This window comes from Sturnira hondurensis, unplaced genomic scaffold, assembly GCF_014824575.4.
Source record: "Sturnira hondurensis isolate 20B ecotype Veracruz unplaced genomic scaffold, ASM1482457v3 Scaffold0019433, whole genome shotgun sequence".
Lineage (NCBI taxonomy): Eukaryota > Metazoa > Chordata > Mammalia > Chiroptera > Phyllostomidae > Sturnira > Sturnira hondurensis.
In genome coordinates this window covers 1,165,307-1,185,936 of record NW_028092064.1, presented here as the reverse complement: position 1 = coordinate 1,185,936, position 20,630 = coordinate 1,165,307, and the positions used below count along the sequence as shown (strand labels likewise).

Sequence of the window (20,630 nt, the reverse complement as noted above, 5' to 3'; positions counted from 1 at the left end):
GACGGACACCTCCAGGTGTAAATATAGTGCTCAATCTGTCCCTGTTCTTTACTGACCTCCCCTGAAAATACCTCCCTGAATATCACCAAACGCTCTGAAGAGGGGCTTGGTGATGCCAGCCCAGCCCTAAAGCTCTACAAGGCTGCAGTTCCAAGTGGCATCCGCCACAGCCGGGCCAGAGAGAAAATGGGATGGAGGCGGTAGAGAGCTGAAACACTTACTGGCAAAAGACATGATGCCCCCGAAGCCCTCGGTGCTGGTGTTGGAGACGGTGGAGGTGGGCGAGCTCGCTCGGGAGTCTGACTCTGCGTCCGAGTCGCTTGCCAGTTTCAGGCTGTTGGGCCGCAGCAGCTTCTGAGCCCTTGAATGCACAGTGGCATCTATAAGCCCCCAGCAGGGGGGCCTGACCTTGGGCCTGCAGCCCCAGGCTTCCCTGCAGTTCCCTCTGGGGATCGAGAGGCCACAGAGCATTCAGGCTCTCAGGCTTCCTGACTGAGCCTCGCCTGGGGTCCACCGCAGTGAGGGCCTTCAGTCACCCGTCTGGGAGGAGTCCCCAGGCTCTCACCGACTGCCACTGCCATGCTGGCTGAATCGGGGAGTGTAACTTTCCCCCTGGTCATCATCCTCTTCCTCAGGGGGAAAGCCATACTGGGGCTCGAAGTATGGATTGTCATAGGTGCGCCGGCGCACTGACCCCTCTCCAGGTTCCGTCTGACGCCTGTCCACATTCGGTCTGCCAACGCTGGGAGGCACGGCAGGGGGGGGCTTGGAGACGCCTACTGCCACCTTGTCACCCATCTCTGTGGAGTCAGCAGGTTCCTGCAGTAAATGAAAAGTCATCAGCTGGTGCCCGGGCGTGCCCTCCCACATTCCCAGTTTGGCAGGGCTGAGCCAGGCCTGTCATATTCCTGTTCTAAGGAACGTGTGAGAAAGATCTCTGTGACACCCCTGTTCCCTGTCCCCACAAACTACGTGAGGGGGATCTCAGCTAATGCCTGAACAAAGCCCGAGGGCTTCCTTCTGAGGTCAAAACTACACTGTGGAGGCTCTAGCTGCAGGTCCCATGGAGAGGAAGACAGGGAGATTCTGCAGAAAGAAGCCCATGAAATCAATAGCTTCACCCCAGCTATCCTAATGGAGGCAAGGCCCACGCCCTAGCGGTCCTCACGCACAGAGCCGGCTCCGTGGACGACGGTGCTAGGGCTGCTGCTGGCCGTGGTGCTGGAGCTAGAGCGTGGTGGGGGGTGGTCCTGCGAATTCTCACTGTCGGGGCCAGGCTCCTCCACGTCCTTCTGGCTCTGCAGCTCCTCGATCTCCACCTCACTGGCGTCCCCCAGTGCCGCGTGGGTCAGAGGATCCACACCTGCCGAAAGCCGAGGGTGGCAGGCACGGACCACACCACCCAGAACCCCACAGCCTGCCCAGAGCTGGCCGAGTTCCCCAAGGACACCTACTAGGAGTATCACCATTGATGTCACATTTCATCATTTCACTGACAAAGTCACCGAGGGAGGAGTAGGAAGAGCTGGAGTCATCGTAATCCAAACTGTCACTGCCACTGCCGAGTGAGGGGCGTGTGCACAAAAGGACGACAGGAGGAAGGCACAGGGGAGAGAGCCGGCTGTCAGCATCAGGGAAAACAGCGGAGCACCCTTAACTCCAGGCCAGGGAACCATGTGAAACAAGGAAGCTAACACACAGCAATCAGCCAAAGCATGACCCAGGCTTCAAATGCTGGCATCTAACTCCCGTGAGGTTTTGCCAGTGTGCTGCCTCGGCTCCAGCGAGGGCCTCTTTACCTCAAGCATTTGCTGCTTTGCTGGCACACGGGACTGCTCACCTGTCGTCGGTAGGGTCGGAGTCAGAGTCACGCTCCGGCGGCAGGCTCAGCGCCTCGGCCAGCTGGGAACTGCCATCGTAGACGCGGTAGTGGATGGGCTGCAGCTGGTGCGCGTACCACTTCGGCTTGTCACCGATCAGGGCCGGGTCGAACATGTCTGCCCAAAGAAGAAAAAGGAGAGGGTTGGCAGCAGGGGTGGGGTGGAGGTTGGGGGAAGCAAGCAAAACATGAAAGAAGGGTGGCAACAAGGCCAAAGCCAAAGAGGAACGAAGGGGGCAGGCCAAAGACACGGAAGGGAAGAAGCACAGGCAAGAGCCGGCAGAGGGCGGGGGCGGGCAGCACTGCAGGCGGGGACTCACTGTTGTGAATGCGCTGAAAGGCATAGCTGGTGGGGTTGAGGATCCACTCCCCAAAGTACTCCACCGCCTGAGTCCTGGCCAGTTTCTCAGCGAAAGGAGTCTGCCGGGGACGTGAGGCTAGAAAGGAGCCCGCTTGGAAAGCCACCACAGGCCGAGGGAAGAGACGCAGGGTACGTGTGTGCATCTGAAAGCCCTGCAGCACGTTGGGGGAGTTGAAGAAACGGACCATGGCCACTCTGGGGAAGAAGGGGAGGCGAGATAATTCGAGTCCCACACCCTGCAGAGCGAGGAGCCCTTGGACCCAGCGTGTCAGACCCCCTCCCAAAGCCATCACCAGAACCAGACACCAAGGAAGGCAGTGTCTTAAAGAGTGTTCAGTCCTCTTCCTCATTCCAGCCCTTAGCTGCCCGACAGTATGAAGGACTATTTCTTCTCTTTGCTTTGACTAAGGTGGCAAATGCAACCTGCTGTGACACGTATTTCACATGCGAAGAAACTCTGACTCAGGGAAGGCGTCTGCCCCGAGGTCACTGTGTGAGCACAGCCCAGCTGAAGAGCCTGCGACTGCCTGAGCTGCCGGGTTGGTACCTGGTGGCGACATCCACTGAGTCCACGTCGTTGCCGTAGATGAGTGGGTTGAACTCGGTGGAAGGGGTGGACTGCAGGTCACTGGGAGGCCTTCCCAGGAGCAGGGGGGTCTCCTGGCCCTCGTGGAATTTTTCCAGATTGAGGATTGGCTGGGTGTTGAGACTCATGCTGGCGAGGGCCTGTGGAACGACAAGAAATTCCTCACCAAGGGCAGAGTCCCGGGCTGCCAGCCCATCTCATCACCTGGGAAAGGGCCTGCCTCTTAGAAATAAGGATCCAAATATTTTACCCTCTAGAAAGCAAAGTGAATTATGTGGATCTTCGGCTTAAGCCAACCTAACTCAGGGTAAGTTGAACAAACTCAGGGCAATAGTTTTCATTTTTTTTTAGCCATGAAATCTTGTTTTTCCATTGAAATCTATGTGGAAACATAAACAACTGAAGCTTCGGCTTCTTTGAAGGACACAAGGAACCAGGAGCCTCATGCGTTTGGTGCAGGCGACCTGAGTCAACCCCTCAGAGACTCCGTGGGGCACTGTGGAAGCACAGGTCTGGGTCAGCGAGCTGCTTCAATGTTACTGGGCACAGAGTTCACCAGGGGGTACTGTTAAAACGCAGATTCTGACTCTAGAGGCCTGGGGTGACTGCACGCCTACCACGCCTGCCAGGGGAGGCTAGTGCTGCTGGCCCGTGGCCCATGCTCCCAGCAGCAGAGGTAGGAACACAGGGTCGATGAGGCAAGGACCACAGCTCCTACAGCCCTCCAAAGCACAGTTCCACACACCGCTGCATCAGTCATATTACAGCAATCATCAGGAACGAAAACAGGCAAAGGAAAAGAGCGACAGAACTTTCTGCACTTGCGAACCTAGCCAGACTACAGTAACAAGGTATCACGTTGCATCAGCAGTGGTGAAGCAAGTGAGAGGGATGATACAAAATGACCCACTTAAAGCCACACAGGGGTCATCTAGGTGCTGCTAAGCAACTCAGACAACTAGAGAGAGAGTCCCGATGACCCTCCAAGTGAGGGCAGGGATCCCTAAAGGACAGAGCTGTCTACTGGTGGTCCTCCGCAACCCACACGGCAGGCAGAGGAGTGGGGCCTTGGCAGGTTTTACCTTCAAGTACTGTGCTCGGCATGCAGGGAAGAAGAAAGTCAGTCAATGAAAAACGCATTGAAGGGGTTACTCAAAGGAAGGAATTTTTGAGGAAAGGATTCTGCGGGGACCTAGGGATCAATTTAGGAGAAAAAATTAAAAAGCCAGATCGTCCTCACTCCGTCCTAACAAGGCTGAGGATCCACGGCCACCCAGAACAGCAGGCGTGACAAGAAGCCGGAAGTGGAGGGTGTCTCACACAGCACCAGCAGCAGCATCGGAAGGTGAGGCCACGCCACACTCAGAGGGAGTCTGACCAGCCCTCCGAGGTCCACCCTGCCCCAGGGTGCCCCTCCCCTCACGCCCACCCAGGGTGAGGGCTACGGACACGACGACGACGAGGACGGCGACGTCGTCGGAGGGAGAGTGGCTCTGACATCGGCCGCCTGCCCACAGCTGTCCCGCAGTGGCGGCTGCTCCCCGCCTTTGCTCCGCTCCTCACCCACCTGCTTTAAATGTTTTTTCAGCTCCAGTGACTCTGGCTCTGGCAGGACGGGGAGCACTTCTGCGTTGGTGGGGGCAGTCACCTGCGCCAGAGAGAGCACACGAGGCATGACCTTCGAGTCGACTGCCTGGAGTTTCTCTTACACGAGGGTGAGTGAAAAGACTAGGAGGCTGTGCACACAACATTACCATAGGTACGTGAATACATACATTACATACCAGCACGTATGAGACATACACACACACGTGTATATGATGTACATACACGCCTGAAGGGAAATACGCCTAAACGCTGATGATGACTCTACATAGTAGGATTATGTTTTTTACTTACTTCTTTACATTTATTTGTATTTTCTACAATTTCTATAACGAACATATGAAAGGGCTCCCTACCTAAGTCTGTATTCACACTATGGAATGTTAACATGTGTTTTTAAAAGTCTGTACTGAAAGACAGTTTCTCGCTAGAAACTGTAACTGAAGACAACCAGGAGCTGACCCACAGCCCATGTAACCGTCCCGCCCGCACAACTGCCCGGCTGCGCTGGGATGTGGGGAGAACTTCGTTCTGGCAACCCTACCTCTTGTCAGTCTTGGAGTCCTGAAAAGGGCTCTAAAAAGAACAGCCTCAATGCGTCACACCGCAGAGGTCACCCCTGACTCAGGACCTTCCTGGGAGGAGTCTAGAAAAACAGGACACCGCCCCACGGTAGCCGAGTCACGGCTCAGCCGAGAACCTCACCCTGCTGCTGTCCAGATCCACCAGCCACACATCGTCAGGCATTTTGAAGTCCAGTTTATAGAGAAAGAAGCTGGCGGGGACCCCGATGATGTACGGGGTCGGAGCCAACAGCAGCTGTGGAAGGGACAAAGAGGGGAAGAAATGAAACTGAGACCTGTTGTGCCCATTTTTCAAAGCAGCGTTTTTCCAGATAAAGGAACAATCCCTCTTCCGAAACCCCTGAAGACAGATGTCGATGTGTTTCAAAATTCAGAATTTTTCAGATTTTAGAAAAATGTATGTAACACCTGCAGTGCTGTAGCCAGTAGCCTGGAATCACGAACACTCCCTGGGTCAGTAAACACCGTCAGGAGCACAGGCCTTACCACCAGGTCAGTTCAGGTCAGGTCAGATTTGCAGGGGACTGGGGACCAGGACTGACTCACAGCTTCTCAGGGCACTGAGCCTCCCTCCCCCCGCCCAAGCTGGAGAGAATCGGAACATGGAGGTGACGAAGGCAGAAGACACCTTGAGACGCACCTGCTCCGCCGACGCCATGCAGGTGGGCAGCAGGGGGATGACAGGAAACATATACTCCAGGGGGTAGACCATGGCCACAAACGCCATCACGGACATGGAGAGGGCGTTGTAGTCCCGGGACTGCAGCACCACCTGCCACAGGCCGTGAGGGTCACTCAACCGCACAGATAAGGTTACGAGAAAGCCGCTTCCAACACAACGATTCCATTTCTTTTCCCACCTGCCTGTGGCTCCGGGCGCCCAGTTTCTGCCATCATCCCCGCTTGGCACCCCACTTTGCCCGCCCCCTCCCAGTCCAACTGTGGCGGCGGTCTTCCTGAGTCACTCCCTACGTTCCTAGTTCTTGCGCCTGCAATCCCAAGACCACCCACTGGGACAGAACTACTGATATTTCTGGAGGATTTGGGCAGTATAATTAAAGATAAATAAAGTGAAGGGCAAGCCCTCTGAATACCTCCCATACGATACCAGTATCTTAGTTCAACACATACCTACCGACTAGCTGCTACATACCTAGCATCGTATTACCTCCTAGAGACAAAAAGATGAAAGAGATACAGTCTCTGATATCAAAGAGCTTGTGGCTTGGCCTCTGCCATATTTCAAAGCTTGAGGAAGGTCTAGAAAGCTGGTCCTCTCACCTTGTGCTCTAACAGGATGCAGGTGAGCACCTGAAGGCAGGCGTCCACACCCAGAAGTTCCAAGGGCAGGTGCAGTGGGAAATCCACCAGGCTGAATCGAGAGGGGTCTGGAAGAGCAAAGGTCAGCGCCTGCTGGAGCTCCTGGGGTAGGACCTCGATGTCGACTCGCTTCTGTCCCGAGACGGGCACTGGGGAGCGCAGCAATCGATAGATCCAGGCCTCGATCTCCCGAAGGTCGTGCAGAAGGGCATTTGACTTCTCCTCCACTAGCAACGACCCAGTGAAGATGCGCCACATGGTGTCCCTGAGGAGCAGAGAGCGGGAAGCAGACGCCTCAGTCCCAGGAGCTGATACCCCACGGCAACCCACGGTAAGCAGGGAGGGTATAACGATGGCAGTTGGAAAAGCCCACCCGGGGATCTCAGCTAGGCCCACAGGGCAAGTCCAAGAGCGAGAAGGAGCAGGACAGTGAGACCACTGTCCTGCCCATCACGAAGCGTCGGTTCCTGGGCGCTGACCCAAGCACAACTGTGGCAGGAGGGCCAACTCAGCAGCAGTCTTCTGCTCAGTGAGGGCTGACATAATGGCTTAGAGAGGTCTGAAAAACCTCAGGCCTTAGAGAAAATCGGTGCCCCTCACAGACCAATTGCACCTCGTTTTGTAAATCCCTCCCCGCGCCCACCGTCTCCTGAGCGCCAGTGGCAAACCGCACCTTTGGATGCCTCGGGGGATGCCCAGTTTCTTGCCCAGCAGCCGCTCGCTACAGCAGTCCACCAGGCGCTTGAGGGTGTACAGACACTCCCGGAAGGTGGAGAAGAAGGGGTAGTGGCTGAGCACACAGAGGGACGTCAGGGTGCTGTTGCGGGATCGGCTCCCCGCCTTGGCCCGGTGCTTTCCCCGAGGAGACTGGTTCACATCAGGAGTGGAGTCGGTGCTGGGAGGCTGCAGGGACGAGCCGCTCTCCGAGCCCTCAGTGCCCAGCTCTTCTGAGGCACAGGCGGCCCGGGGTCCTTCCTTCCCACGGGACCCTGGCCCAGCCTCTCCCTTTTCCTTAGGCATTCGCTTCTGGAAGGAGCGGTAGAAGTTAACACAGATGCCATAACGCGTGACCCCGGTGTCCTTGTCCGTGAGGGTGAAGACAAAAGAGGTGTCATCGCGCAGGCTCATGCGCCGCTGCCGCACACTCAGACAGCCCTCTGGCTGGCAGAAAAACACGACATCGGGGGGCAGGGGAAACTCGGCGTGGTCCTCCAGGGGGTACCGCCGCAGCAGCTCGGGAGTCTGGGCCACGCTATCGCTGCTCGGGTGCCTGAGGAACACAGAGACCAATTCAGCAGCCTGGGGGCTGGGATGCGCTATCAAATCTTACCACGGTCAACAAATAAAGTTCAATAGGCTATTCTGTATCAAGTAACTAACTGCAGGACCTTGAAAAATATGGGTGCTGCTTGCTATATTTAGCTGGTTGGCTAAGTGAGGCCTGCACTGTTAGCAAGACATCTGTCCGGGAGAGAAAAATTTTGACAATAAAATTATCATCGCTCACACCTTTTCAAGGTGTGTTAACTAATCAATCACCAAAAGAACGTATGAAGGTAGAGGAGCAAAATGTACTTCTCCTTTTTATAAAACAAGGACACTGAGGCATATAAAGTACATTTGCTCAAGAACACAGAGATGCTCATTAAGAGGAGAGTTCCGCCCTGGCTGGTGTAGATCAGTGGACTGAGTGCCAGCCTGTGAACCAAAGGGTCGCTGGTTCTATTCCCAGTCAGGGCACATGCCTGCGTTGTGGGCCAGGTCCCCATAGAGGGCGTGCGAGAGGCAACCACACACTGATGTTTCTCTCCCTCTCTCTCCCTTCTTCTCTCTCAAAGTACATAAATAAAATCTTAAGAAAACAAAGAGAGTTCTGCTTCATCTCTGATCCTCCAGCCGCTCCTCTGAATGCCCTGGCTATGTTGTTTTCACCAGTGGCACCACTCGTGCGCCCACTAGAGTAAAATAAGGGGAAGAACGAGACCTGCAAATCAACATGGAAATGGAGAGGGGAACAGTGTCCTGGCTACCCCGGACGACAGGACAAAAACCAGTCTCCTGTTCGTTACCTGGCACCTACGATCACTAGATAGTCAAGTAACCGAGGACAGAACTTCTTCTTTTGCACCATGGCTCCAATGCATCAGTTCATCTCAGAGAGGCTGCAGGGCACCAGGCAAGGAGTCAGTGTTCCCAGGAGTGGTCCTGTTGTTATCTGAAAATCCAAGTCTAACAGAAAAAAAGTACCAATAAGATCCATTGCTCTGCCTAGGGGACACAGCCCTGTCAGCGTCATCCCAGCCAGGGGCACCGGACAAGAAAGAAGGTCTTCCACTTTTGTGCTACAGGCAGGAGAACCTGACACTTTCCCCAGCCTAGCGTTCGGTCCAGGCTTATGTGCTCACAGAGTCAAAGGACAAGAAGGATAAATAATGGCTCACATCCCATCCCTGCAAATCGGTTCGTTCTCAGGCTTGCCTGTGGGCTCCTTTTCTGAAAACACAGACCCCGTGAAGCCTAATCTGGACTCAGTCATTAACGATACCAGAAATTAAGTCACTTTCAGGACCGCTCCAGGGTGGATCAGGATCAAACCAGACTCCCTAATCAGCACTAATCTGTACTCCTAGCACCAGATGGAAACCTAGTTATTCTCCGCTCCAATATCCTGCATCCAGCTTGATGTGAATCTACCACATAGACTATACAGTTCATTGCTCTCGGATAATCTTGGACAATCTCGGACATCGCAGCTGACTACCCTACCCTTCGAGATCTCAAATTAAGGATATCTGTGACCCAATTGCTGTATTTAAACCGTTTTTCTTCAAGCCAAAAAGGGACTCAGTGGCTACTGCTACCAGCTCTGCCCTTGGTGCTGAATCACAGTCTTTCTCCTCTGTTTCGGTCCCGGCACTGGAATCAATAACACAACACACGCAGACAGGGCCTTGTCCTTCTGTAGCTTACAAAGACTGGGCACTGGATGCAGAAATAACAAGATTTCTCCAAGGACAGGGAGAAGTGCTCAGAGGAATTTCCAAACCAGGGTCCAAAGATTAGGAAACGCTTACAGGGTCTTAATTATCATTGTGTTTTTTTTTCTGTTGGGTCTCCCACACACTTCTATAATAAAATGATTTCATTCTACCTCAAGATAATTTTCAGTGCTTCCAGAACTCCACCTGTGCCCTGCACGTGGCCGCACTGAGACCTGGTTCACTGTACACAGAGAATCGCATTACACTACACACACTCACACACCAGTCCCTTTTTCATCACTGCAGGTGCGCCCATACACACACACGCTTCCTGTGTGCTCAAGGCCCTGTTTGGTACAGATAATGACTAGAAGAAGTTCTACCTTTTTTCTCCCCTGCTTAATAATAAGAGAAGAGTTGCAGTACCTCTCAAATCCTCAAAATACTGCCTCCTCCTTTCCCTTGCTCCCAATAGAGGACCAGCAGGTAACAGGATTCAGTGTTATCTCCATAGCTACTCTGGCTCCCAGTACTATTTATAGCCGAACCACAGTCCCTCCCCTGCGTGGTGACCTCACAGTGCTGGCAGCTGCTACTCCAGAGTCCGCCCGGGCCCGTGACAATCCACTCTCCTTGAATCTGGAGACATCTCTTCCACTGATAGCACCTGCTAGTTACTAGGTCATCTTCTCCCCATCTGTCTTTTCTTTGCACTTTGTGCTAATTCTGGAGATGTCTCCTTTCCACACAAGCAGCACCAAGTGCCCCAGCGTGCCGCAGAAGGCATCACTGCCGCCCAGGAAGTCCCCAGATCCTTTCCTCTGCTACTAGCATAATGCAGGAGGTGGGGCACCGTTACAGAGCTGACCTGAGCTCTTCCCAACCAGAATGAGAAGAGGAGAGCAGCAGAACTGAAGTGGGAAATGGGTAAAAGCACAATTCCTTCTACGAAGAATTATGTGGACAATGCCTAGGGTGAGAGCCAAAGTATAGTAAGTCTTCACTTAATGCCACCAGGTTCTGCAACCTTAAGTGAAACAATATGTAACAAAACCCCATTTTACCATAGGTTAACTGACATTAACAAGAGTTAAATTCCTCGGGCATCTCATTGACATTATAACTAAACAATGTGGAACAAAACGACATTATTTGAGGACCTGCTGTATCTTAAAATAAAACAGAATTTACAGGGCCAAGCTCAAGGCTATGCCTTGAAATTTATATTTACACTGAAGATCAGGAACCTTTTCCTGCTAAAATCTCAAAGATCACACCTGAAGCATCTTCTGCTAATGTAGTAGGCATCAGGCCTCCAGTGGTGGGATCCCAGCCCCTCTCCATGGAGAATCACTTCCCCAAAATCAAGTCATTATCATGCTCTACAGAGCTCATCTCCCTCCAGAGCCACAAGGATCCTGAGATCTTGTGAGTGTTCTAGCTACTAGCAGCAGGATGGATGTTTAGCCACAGTTCCAAGCTCATCAACAGCACTGCTTCTGGTTATTCAGATCGCAGAAATAACGAAGGTTTTTTTCTTCTCATGCTCTCCCCTACTCACAAATCCTCTAATACCACCTATAACTCACACTCTGCCTTCATATCCACCCAGATTCTGACTCTGCCTCCTGCCTCAACCATATTTACTAACACGGAGCTCCTGGCTCCTCGGTCCTATACTCCAAGGGCATCAAGCTCAAAATGCAAACCGTTCTGCTGAAGTCCTGCACCACCATCAACTCCATCCAGACGCAGATCTGCAACCCACAGGCCTTTCTGTAATTTCAAGGGCAGAATTTCATAGTAAAACCACAGGAACCGAAGAGCGATGTGACATCTTTGCTGACGTGAGCACAAAAGGCTCTCTATCCTCCTCCTCCTCCCCAGGCAGTGACCTTGCAAGCACATCAACACAGACTGGGTCCAGCATGGGAGAGAACAGAGAGCAATGAGGCAAGCTATAGGCAGGGTTGGGAAGAAGGGGAGGGCAGAAAAAGAAGGAAGAATTTAGAGACGCACGAGGATGCGGAGGGAAGCGGGTGCAGGAAAAGCTAAAAGGTGTCTTCACTCACTAACAAGCCAATTTTGAAACACCAAATTAACAATAAATATTTTAAAGAACCAAACGGAGTTCTTCAAACTGTAACCAAAAAATCAGGTGCAAAGGCACACGCACACACAGGCGCGCGAGCCAGGTGCCATCCCGGATGGGCCCTTGGGCTGGACAGCTCTGCCCGCCCCCTCACCTGCTGGACAGTTCTCCCCCGCCTCCGCCCCGGAACCTGTACCGCCTGCCCGTTCGGCAAGAACCGAGCCCAGCAGCGGCTAGCTGAGCCCGGTACAGTAGCCCGTACCCCCTCAGCGACTCTCCCCCACTTCTAGCCCCGCCCCTTCCTGCAGACCCCCTTACTCGCTCTCGAGACCCAATGCGCCCTGACGTTCCTTTACGGCCTCCTGAGACCTCCTTCTTCCTAGAGCCCGTGCCTCCCCTCCGAGACCGTTTTCCTTCTAGGAGCCCCGTCCCAAATACCCTTTCCAGGGCCTCCAGTGGACCGGACCTTCTTACCTCCTGAGCTTTGGGGGACCGGCCAGATCCGGCCGGTTGTCCCCCGGCAACAGAACGTCCGTCGCTCCCCGGCGCGGTACCAGTTCCGCGTCTGCACCGGGGCGAGGGGGTGGGGGCGCGTACAGCTCCGAACGGCTAAGGGAGGGGAGAGTAAGGAGGGTGGTGGGCCCTACCATTCACCCCCGCAGGGGTAGAGGGTGGCACCAAGCCGAGCGCTGAAAGGTGGAGCCGACCCGGGAGAAAGGCGGCTACGCACACACCTATAGGAGTGGGAGTGGGAACGCGATGGAGAGCGCAGGGCCAGCCCAGCACCACTGCGTTCCAAGGTTGCGCAAACAGGTTTTAATTCGACAAGGTGATAGAACCCATTCCGACGAAGTGTGGACTAATTGGGAAGCTACTTCTCATGATAAACTGCTCCTGAGTTTCTGATCCTCTCCCGCACGCACACACACACACACCTCTCTCACCTCTCTCCCCCCGCACACGGCTTGGAAGTGCCCAGCCGCTTGTGCTGGAAAACCGTCTGCCCCGGCAGTGGAGCCTACCAACTCGGAGGGGGGCGGGGGGAATGAAAGCCGGAAGACGAGGCGCGGTATCACCTACACCGGGTGAGCGCCAAGGGAAGGGGGCGTGAGCGGTGCCGCGGTGCCCGCTGGGAAATAGAGTCCAGTCCTCCTGAGAGGCCCAACCCCAGGCTGGGCAGCCTCTCCCTGGCCTGCGGGGACCTTTCTTCCCGTCCCATTGTCTGGGAACCGAAACGAACACGGGTGCTTAGCTGAAATGCTAGTTCTGAAAACTCAACACCCCCTTCCCCACAGAAAGACAACTTGGCCCTCTATCCCCATCATGAAAGGGGAAGGGGGGGCGGGTATTGGCATTTCATGGACCCTCGGGGTGCAATGGGGGCTAGTAAAAGGAGGCTGGCACTTGGACTTGTCTCCCCGCTCTGAGTCTGGAGGTGAGCCTAAAGGACACAGGCTTCCTCCCCTGTGGCCGTTTCCCCACCCCCAATCCAGAAATCGCTTCTCTCATTCTGTATTCATTTCGGTCTTGTACAAACAGTACCAGTCCGACCTATCAGACAGGCAGCCTCGAGGCATTTATGGCCAAGCCGCAGAGTGACAGTGGCGAATTTCTCATGGGGCCCCGTGGGGAAGACAGGAAGTGGTGGAGGCAGCATCAGCAGCTCCCTGGAACACCTAGTGCAAAGTGGCCTCCACTCATTCGTTTGGTGAGTCAGTATAGTGTTGGCATGGAGCCCAGCTCTGGCAGGACCCTCAGTGCCCAGCAGCCACAAACTCCCAGCCCTTTGACTCTCCTTTAATGCCACGCGAGGATCTCCTTCGCCCAGCTCCCAGGAAAATTTGCCCTACTCAGTCTGTTCCACCTCTAGGAGGCAGCCATGGGCCTCCGCCAGCCCAGAAAACAGAAGATAAGGGGGACGGACAGTCACTCGTGCACATCCCAGATCTCAGAGAGCAGCGGGGGGAGCTTTTTGTCCTGCAGGCGCAAGGCAAACACTTGCTCTGAGTGGACGCTGCTCAGTGTCCGGAGGCTCACCAGCTTCATTAGCATCCGTGGGAACATCAGCCGGTCCTGGGGGAGGAGGACAAGTACAGACTTTGTCTCTCCCCAGGGAAGCGGGGCAAGGGTAGGGGAGTTATGAGAGAGGCAGAGAACTGTGTACACCAGGGGTGTCAAACTCATTTTCACGGGGGTGGGGGGCACATCAGCCTCCAGGTTGCCTTCAAAGGGCCGAATGTAATGTTAGGACTGTAAATGTAACTACTCCTTAACTAGGGGCAAGGGGCTTGGTGGTGCTGCCGCTGGGTAGAAACAAGGTGTGGGCCGGATGAAACAAGGTGGAGGGCCTTGTGTTTGCCCCCTGTGGTTTACAGGATGTAATGGGGCGAGGGTCCTTGAAGGGATAGTCAGTGTGCCAGGGAACCAGCCTGTGTGGAGGGGAAAGGGCTCCGAGGGCAGACTCACATGAGGGTGGTGGATGGTGACGTAGGCATGCAGGGCCTCCACATAGGTGTGCTGCAGCCTCTCTACTTGGAGCTGATCCTGCACATTGGGCCGGTCTATAGTTCACCAACAGAGTTGAGGAGCAAGTCTGGCTGGGGTCAGTCTCATACCCCAAATCGCAACCAAAAATAGGAACATGGCCCACCCTACGTCTCCCACCCCAAAGAAACACAGACAGCAAGGGCCTCTCCCCCTACTGTGCCTGTGCTATGGGGCGGGCGGCCCCCCTCAGTTCAGGTCTCTTGCTCATTTTCCCTTTTGCCCCTCCTCCGCACCTGCAGAAAAGATGCTGATGGCAATGAGCAAAGCAAACTCGGCATCATTGAGTTGCAGCTCATTCATGGCTCTGGAGAACTCGAAGATAGGGTTGATGAACTCCACCTGTAGTCCTGGGGAGGAAGAAGGGCAGCTGGGTATGTGGCATGAGTGGTAGGAACTTCCTTGTCTCCTTCAACTCCACAACTTAGAGAGCAGCCATGCTAGGAACTCAGTAAGAAGTCTCCAGGGCTCTGCTCTGTAACCTCGGGCAATTTTCTTAACCTTCCTAGGCCTCATCTGTTAAATGGGAATCATATCTGAAGTTATAAGACTGTTGTAATAGCTAAATGATAAAGCATTTTTAGCACTGTGCCTGGAACATAGGAGGTGCTGAATTAAATGATAATAATAATTCTGTTATTCTTATTAAAATTCTCGAGGGCCTCATTACTAGAAATAGAGGCAACTCATTTATGTTTAAGAAAAACTTTTTCATGGGCAATTGGCCTTACTTATTTGAACACTGGAGATACACTTCATGTTTCATATCCTGGTGGTACTTAACAATGTGGTTGAGTGTGTGGATTGTTTTGCCAGACTGCCTGGGTTTGGGTCCTGGCTCTACCATTTACTAGGCTGTGTGACCTTGGGTAACTTATTTAACCTACCTGAGCCTTGGTGTTCCCATCTGTCAAATGGAGACAATAGCACCTACCTCATACTAGTCCCTAGAATAAGTAATGTGTGGCACATATGGTAACTCCTCTGTGTTTGCTAAATAAATAATAAAAATTTAAAAATAGAACCACTCTTCTTGATGAGGAGACTGATGTTCAACAGAGCACAACCTGAAGCCAGAATAGCTAAAAAGGACTTGTCCCACACACACTGCCGAAGTCACCCCAGGCTCTCCCCTGGGCTTTCTCGGATTTCTTCTGGCAAACATCTGCTAACTTTTTCATTCGAGGCGTCTTGATTACTCACTTCCTGTACTTTCACCCTGATGTTTATCAAGTATGTGTTGATTCATTTAATGGACAAGTCCCATTTCATATTTGTTGGTGAGGTTTTGAGCCTTGAATTGTGCTGAATAGCCTGTATGTAGAGAGAGGATGAGGAGGTTCTGTGCACCTGACAGGGTCTGCCTCTGCTCGCTGAGTGAACATCTACAAGGCCATCAGCTCATGTCATTCGTTACGAAGTGGGGAAGGAGAGTGGAGCAGAGAGAGCTCCTGCCCCTTCTCCTCGAGACCTCACTGACACAATGACAAGTGAACGGCAGAGATGATATCAAAACTGCTTAGAGAAATGAATCTATAAATAGGTACAGGTGCAGAGAACCCAAGCCTGCAAGTGCTGAAGGAACACACACAGGAGAATGGGAAGGGTTTGGAAGGGAGGATGTTATGAAGGAGAAGGACCGGGATAATAACCACTTGAGGGAAGACGGTTTGGTAGAGAAGTGGGGCGGGGCTGGGCTTTTAAGGATGGAAGCAGTCCTTACATCGCCCTCACTTGTTAGGGGCCTGTACATTCTGGCAGCACACAGAAGGCAAAAGGTGCCAACACAGTCCCACCGTGCCCTCCAGTAAAGGGAGGCCTTTCCAGAAAATTCACTGGGCAGCCTGCGTTGGGCCAATAAGAGGCACATGAGCTGTCCTGAGTCACCGGACAGCAGAGAAGGCTTTATGAGCTCTGCTCTGGAAACCAGGACTTCCCGACCCAAGAGTGGAGTCGAAGCATCAGCCGTATAGTTTGCAGACCCACTGCCTCAGTGGTTAGTTAGGCTACTCAGTCCCCTGTGGAGCCAGTCCCTCCGACACCCCCCACCTTCCACTCTGCCCTAACTCCGCTCCCATAACACAAACATTACCAACCATTGAATATGAGGAAACCAAAACTGCTGAGCCCGCAAGCACGCATTGGCTAGAGAGCGGCAATGGGAACAACCTTTTGGAGAAAACACTCCAAGTACGGGACAGGGATAGAAGCCCCCACTCCTATCTTAAAGCCGCCCCATCTGGGCACCCCTGCTGTGTATCAGTGGCGGTTCCATGGCTCTTCGGAAAGAGCAAGTGAAGAATGGGGGGGTGAGTCCACGTGATCCTTGAAGAGCGTGTCTGAGAAAGATTCGCTCGCTACTGACTTGGCCTGAAGGCTTGGTATGGTTGTTTTCGAGCTATTTTTCCTAGTTGCACAATCTTTTCTTCAAGCCAACTTTTGCAGAAGCATGATCTGTAACATGGATTTAAGTGGAGCTTCTTGTTTGGCTCCATTTAAAGTGAGAATGCAGGACATTCCTGTGCCTCCTTGTTTCTTCTCTAAGGTGAGACTTCTACGGAACCCCTCCCTCAGGTTCCCAGGAACACAGTTTGAGAACCACTGGCCCGAGGCGCCAGAGGACGGGAGCAGTATTCCAACTTTCTGTCTTGGAGAACCAGGTGAAGCCTTCCCTTTACAGCCACCCAAACCTCGGGCCGGTGGCTCTGGAGGCCCCAGGACGAAAAGTGCCCATCCATCCAATCCAGTCCCTTGGTGACCTCAGTTCTCACCTGCTTTGGCAAAGTCTTCCCGGTTATAACTGAAATCCTTGAGGAAGGTGATACTCTCACTCCCGGGGTTATACCTCCGCGATGTCTCCAGAAGCATCACCTGAACACAAGCAGCAGACCTCAGACAGGCACGTGGTAGGCTGGTCCCGGCACAGGGCGCCTTCAAAGGAAGGTCCCTACTTCCCAGGGGGTCTGGCTTCCCAGCTGGCCACCTGGAGACCCTTCCCAAAGACAACCCTGCTCTGGTGCTCCCTTCACCCCTCAGCCCTGCCAGCCACCTCGATCGCAGAGGTCTTCAGCAGGGCGATCTGGTCCTCCCGGCTGAGCTGCAGGAAGCCGGGCAGCTGTTTGGCAAAGTCAACGATCTCCTGCACGGAGACGATGGCCAGCTCAGTGAAGTGGGCGAAGCGCTGCTGCCGGGCCTCCCAGCTCTGAGGGTCCGGCGCCATGGGCCAAGGCTGCTTGGAAGGGCAAGGGTGGGGGGGTGGAGAAACAAACCACTGAGCCGACTGTCAGAAGCCAGCTGGCAACCTGGGCACAGCCACCTCTCCCCAGGCCCCTTGGGTACCGTGACTCGGAGCCGGTCAGAGAAGGAGCGCCTGTGACACTGTTGCTGGGCAGCCACCAGCTTCTCGATCATGCCCTGTTGCTCTGGGCTGAGCTGGAGCAGGACTTGGGGAGGTGAGGATGCCCTTGGGGGCAGGGATGTGGCCTGAGCCTGCTCCTCCTCTTGCCGCTTCAGTTTCTTCAGTCGGATCTGTTCTTCCGACAGGACACCTAAGGACGGGCCAGACGTGAGGAGGGAAGCTCAAGGGGCGGCAGGAAGCAAGGATGGGCCCGAGGGTAGTTTGAGGCTCCAGAAAAGCAGAGATCACTGGGTAAGAGCAGAGAGTTTAATCCATGTTTAGGGACCATGTAGGAAGGCTCGGCAGACTCAGTCTGCCCTCACACCCTGGCACCCGCATGCCCCCTCTTTCCCGCCAGCCCCTTCCCCACTCCTGTCCTCAGGTACTCACACTCCTCTCGCATGCCAGCCTGGCGGCATTTGCGAAGGCGACACTCCTGGCACTTGCGACGCATGTAGGTGTCCATGGGGCAGTGGCCCCCACTGTGGCAGATGTATTGCGCCCCTTTGATGACACTGCGGCGGAAGAACCCCTTGCAGCCCTCACAGCTCAGCACGTTGTAGTGGAAGCCGGAGGCCTTGTCCCCGCACACGCTGCACAGCTCATTCCCCAGCATTTTGGGGGCCGGCCCCTTTTTCCGCTTTTGTGGACGGAGCTCTGGATACAGGGAAGTGCTTTAATGTCCTTTTCTAAGATACAAGCTTGGCACCCAGCTGGCCACTGCCCTGAGCACTGTGACCTCCACACGCCTTTTAAACATGCTGTCTAGCCTCTCTATTATAAGAAAGTAGCTCTTGTAGGCCAAGTGCTGTTTATTATGTCCCAGGTACTGTCTCAGCCCTTTCTATGTACTAGCCCTGACAGTGGCCATAAGTGATAGCTACTATTACAATTTCTGCTTTATGAATGAGGAAATGGAGGCTTAGAAAGGCCTAAGGTAGAGCCAAAGCTCACACTCAGATCACTCAGGTCTAGTTGACCCCAAAGCCTTGGTCATGAAACATGATTTTTTATAGTAAAGAGCCCCCAAAGCCCTGACCTGGTAGCTCAGTTGGTCAGAGCATCATCTCAATATGCCAAGGTTGCAGGTTCAATTCTCGGTCAGGGTGCCTGCAAGACCCAACCTCTTCCCCCCACCTTTCTTCTCTTTCTAAAATCAATGCTTTTTTTTTTTAAAAAAAAGAACCCCAAGATACTCCTTCCAGACCCAGGGAGCACCTACGTCCCCCAAGTCCAGCAGTTCCTCACCTGTTGACTCTGGAGGGGCCTCCACTCCAGGGCGCAGGGCTGTGGATTCTGCCGCCTCCAGCCCCACCCCCGAAGTACCCCCAGCTGAGTGGGGCATGTTGGCTTCCTCGCTGAGGATGCAGCTGCTGCCTCTCAGCGCCTGGCTGCCTGCATCCTGTGCATCTGGTTTCCACAGCTTCCCTGCAGAGTCTGAGCCCAGAAAGAGGCACAAGGCAGGTCTCAGGTCTTCCCCTCCACTTCCCCAGGGTCCTGGTTGGGAAACTGCAAACTTATCTCCACCCATAGAGGGCAGCAAAACATCAACTCAGGCTTTAGGACCCTGGAGTTTGTATGGACTCTAGAGCAAGTTAGTGGCTTGTAATTCCTTGCATCTCAACACCTTAAAGAAGAATGTTAACCTTTGCTCCTTGCGGGGAGAGGGGGTGACATGCATCCATTTCAGAGAAAAGACAGAACTCTTCAGAGCCAGAGCTGTGTAAGCACTGGACACACCAACCCTCCCCAGCAAGCCCAGATTGAGAAGGACCAGCAGGTGCCCGTGAGGGCCAGGCACCAGAACCAGGGTAGAGGTAGTCTGGGCAGGAGGAGGCAAGGATGGCTCTAGACCACTCTCCAGGGAAGGACAGAAGGAAGGCAGTGAAGGAGGCTGATGACTGTGGAGGAGAGGAGCTGGGGGTCCCGACTGAGGGGACAGGGCTGGAGTGGAGAAGCTTACCAGGAGGAACATCATGCGCAGGGCCCTCCAGCCACAAGGACATCTCTTCCCGAAGCCCTGGACATTCCCAAGGGCCTGTCCTTCTTCCTGCAGGAACAACCCAGGTTACACTGGTCCACAAGTGGACTCCTTCCTTCTCAGCACTCACGTGTCAGCCAACATTTACTTGATATATATATATAAAATCAGTCAATGCTAAGGCTTAACAGGCCTTCCTCACAGCACCCCCATGAAGTCAGGACTATTCTGTTGCCCATTTTACAGATGAGAAAACTGAGTTTCAAAGAGATTAAGTCAACTGCCTCTGGCTACACAGTTAGGCAGCGGCAGAGCCAAGATTCCAACTTTGATCTCTCTGAGCTCTCAGCCATGAGGACACGTTTTTTCCAGAGGGCCCTTCTCTAGGCCATCAGGGGACGTGTGGCACATCTGCCCTGGTTCGGTCAGAGCTCCTTCCACCTCACCCTGGCACTGGGGACAGCCGAAGTTGGATAGAACCAGGACCTGGCATCGAGGCTCACTCCACCCAGTGAAATATGCTGCCTGTTAGATAACCTCACTCCTGCCCCTTCCCAGGATCCCGGCACAAATCTGGGGCCTCCAAGAGTTGCCCCAGTCTGCATACAGGACCTCCCCCCTCACAGCCCTCAGGCGTTATTCTTAAACCTAAATAGAATCCTGTTGCTGCCCAAGCTTCCATCACCATTATCTTCCCTCACTTCTCCCCAAAGAGACCCTTTCTAAGGTCCACAGGACACCCGCACCCCGCCCCAACCCCACGCACCACACACACACACACACACACACACACACAGAGCCCCAGGCAAGTGCTGAGGAGCAGACCCACCGAACGCCCAGGCCACCAGACTTCCCTGCTGGGCAGTGTCTGGAGCCCCCTTGCTGAGAGAGGAGGGAGGTGCAGTCCCTGTCCAGAGGCCTCGGAGGTGGCTGGGAAGCCGGAGCTGAGCAAGACAGGGGCCGGAGCCCCAGGCAAGTAGTATGGGGAAAGGCTGAGGGGAGGGACTGCCCAGGGGTCGGGTCACTGCTCCTTCCTGCCAGGGAGACCAGGAGTCAGCTGGAGCAGACAGACTGGAGCCCTGGCCTCCTCACCGCACCCCCCCCGCCCCCCCGCAGCTTCCCCACCATGCTGACTCCTCCCCAACCAGCCACCCCCTCAGCCCAGCGCCATCCCTGCCCCCCTACCCCAACCACAGCAGTCACATTTCCCTGCAGACCAGCCTGGTTCCACGTCTCCCCTTCCTCTCCTCACCCAGGCTGCTCTTACAGAAGGACTGCCTCCCAGGCACCCCCACCCCAA

At 54.2% G+C, this 20,630-nt stretch overlaps 2 protein-coding genes and 1 long non-coding RNA gene across 56 annotated transcripts in view; 1 reads left to right on the top strand and 2 right to left on the bottom strand.

Moving 5' to 3' along the window:
• Positions 1-12,883, bottom strand: part of MADD (MAP kinase activating death domain) — a 40,709-nt gene extending 27,826 nt beyond the window's left edge. For 12 of the 50 annotated variants that reach the window (XM_037027861.1, XM_037027864.1, XM_037027872.1 and 9 more), the window contains exons 1-15: positions 11,883-12,329; positions 8,405-8,564; positions 7,009-7,605; positions 6,297-6,600; positions 5,656-5,787; positions 5,137-5,250; positions 4,394-4,474; positions 3,909-3,917; positions 2,788-2,966; positions 2,200-2,435; positions 1,841-1,997; positions 1,455-1,558; positions 1,173-1,363; positions 566-819; positions 222-361 (exon numbers count right to left, since the gene is read on the bottom strand). In XM_037027861.1, the coding sequence (XP_036883756.1) occupies positions 222-361; positions 566-819; positions 1,173-1,363; positions 1,455-1,558; positions 1,841-1,997; positions 2,200-2,435; positions 2,788-2,966; positions 3,909-3,917; positions 4,394-4,474; positions 5,137-5,250; positions 5,656-5,787; positions 6,297-6,600; positions 7,009-7,605; positions 8,405-8,466 (2,560 nt within the window). In that variant the 5' untranslated portion in view covers positions 8,467-8,564; positions 11,883-12,329. The other 38 variants (XM_037027863.1, XM_037027866.1, XM_037027867.1 and 35 more) reach the window with 6 other exon arrangements.
• LOC118974484 (uncharacterized) lies at positions 2,907-8,216 on the top strand. The gene is made up of 3 exons (XR_005063915.1): positions 2,907-2,968; positions 3,947-3,949; positions 8,205-8,216. It is a non-coding gene; the product is annotated as an uncharacterized LOC118974484 (long non-coding RNA).
• A 301-nt stretch (positions 12,884-13,184) lies between the features above and the next one.
• NR1H3 (nuclear receptor subfamily 1 group H member 3) lies at positions 13,185-20,619 on the bottom strand. 5 transcript variants are annotated; one of them, XM_037027915.1, is made up of 11 exons: positions 20,516-20,619; positions 20,160-20,274; positions 19,313-19,392; positions 18,598-18,846; positions 17,740-18,006; positions 17,292-17,500; positions 17,002-17,181; positions 16,724-16,823; positions 14,189-14,302; positions 13,875-13,969; positions 13,185-13,481 (listed from the first exon to the last, which is right to left on the bottom strand). In XM_037027915.1, exons 3-11 carry the CDS (start codon positions 19,353-19,355, stop codon positions 13,335-13,337), a joined length of 1,404 nt encoding a protein of 467 aa, XP_036883810.1. In that variant the 5' UTR covers positions 19,356-19,392; positions 20,160-20,274; positions 20,516-20,619; the 3' UTR covers positions 13,185-13,334. The 5 variants fall into 5 exon arrangements, with proteins under 5 accessions (XP_036883810.1, XP_036883811.1, XP_036883814.1 ...); XM_037027916.1 differs by having other exon boundaries at positions 18,598-18,786; positions 20,516-20,618; XM_037027919.1 differs by having other exon boundaries at positions 20,583-20,598.
• Positions 20,620-20,630: the final 11 nt, after the last annotated feature.

Bases quoted from the DNA above. Each gene is read 5' to 3' on its own strand.
- NR1H3 (XM_037027915.1), bottom strand. From the start codon at position 19,355: ATGTCCTTGTGGCTGGAGGGCCCTGCGCATGATGTTCCTCCTG. The intron at 17,501-17,739 runs GTGAGTACCTGA...GCCCGTCCTTAG, and splicing joins GGCTGGCATGCGAGAGGAGT to GTGTCCTGTCGGAAGAACAG. The intron at 16,824-17,001 runs GTGGCTGGCAGG...GCTTGTGTTCAG, and splicing joins TGAAGACCTCTGCGATCGAG to GTGATGCTTCTGGAGACATC.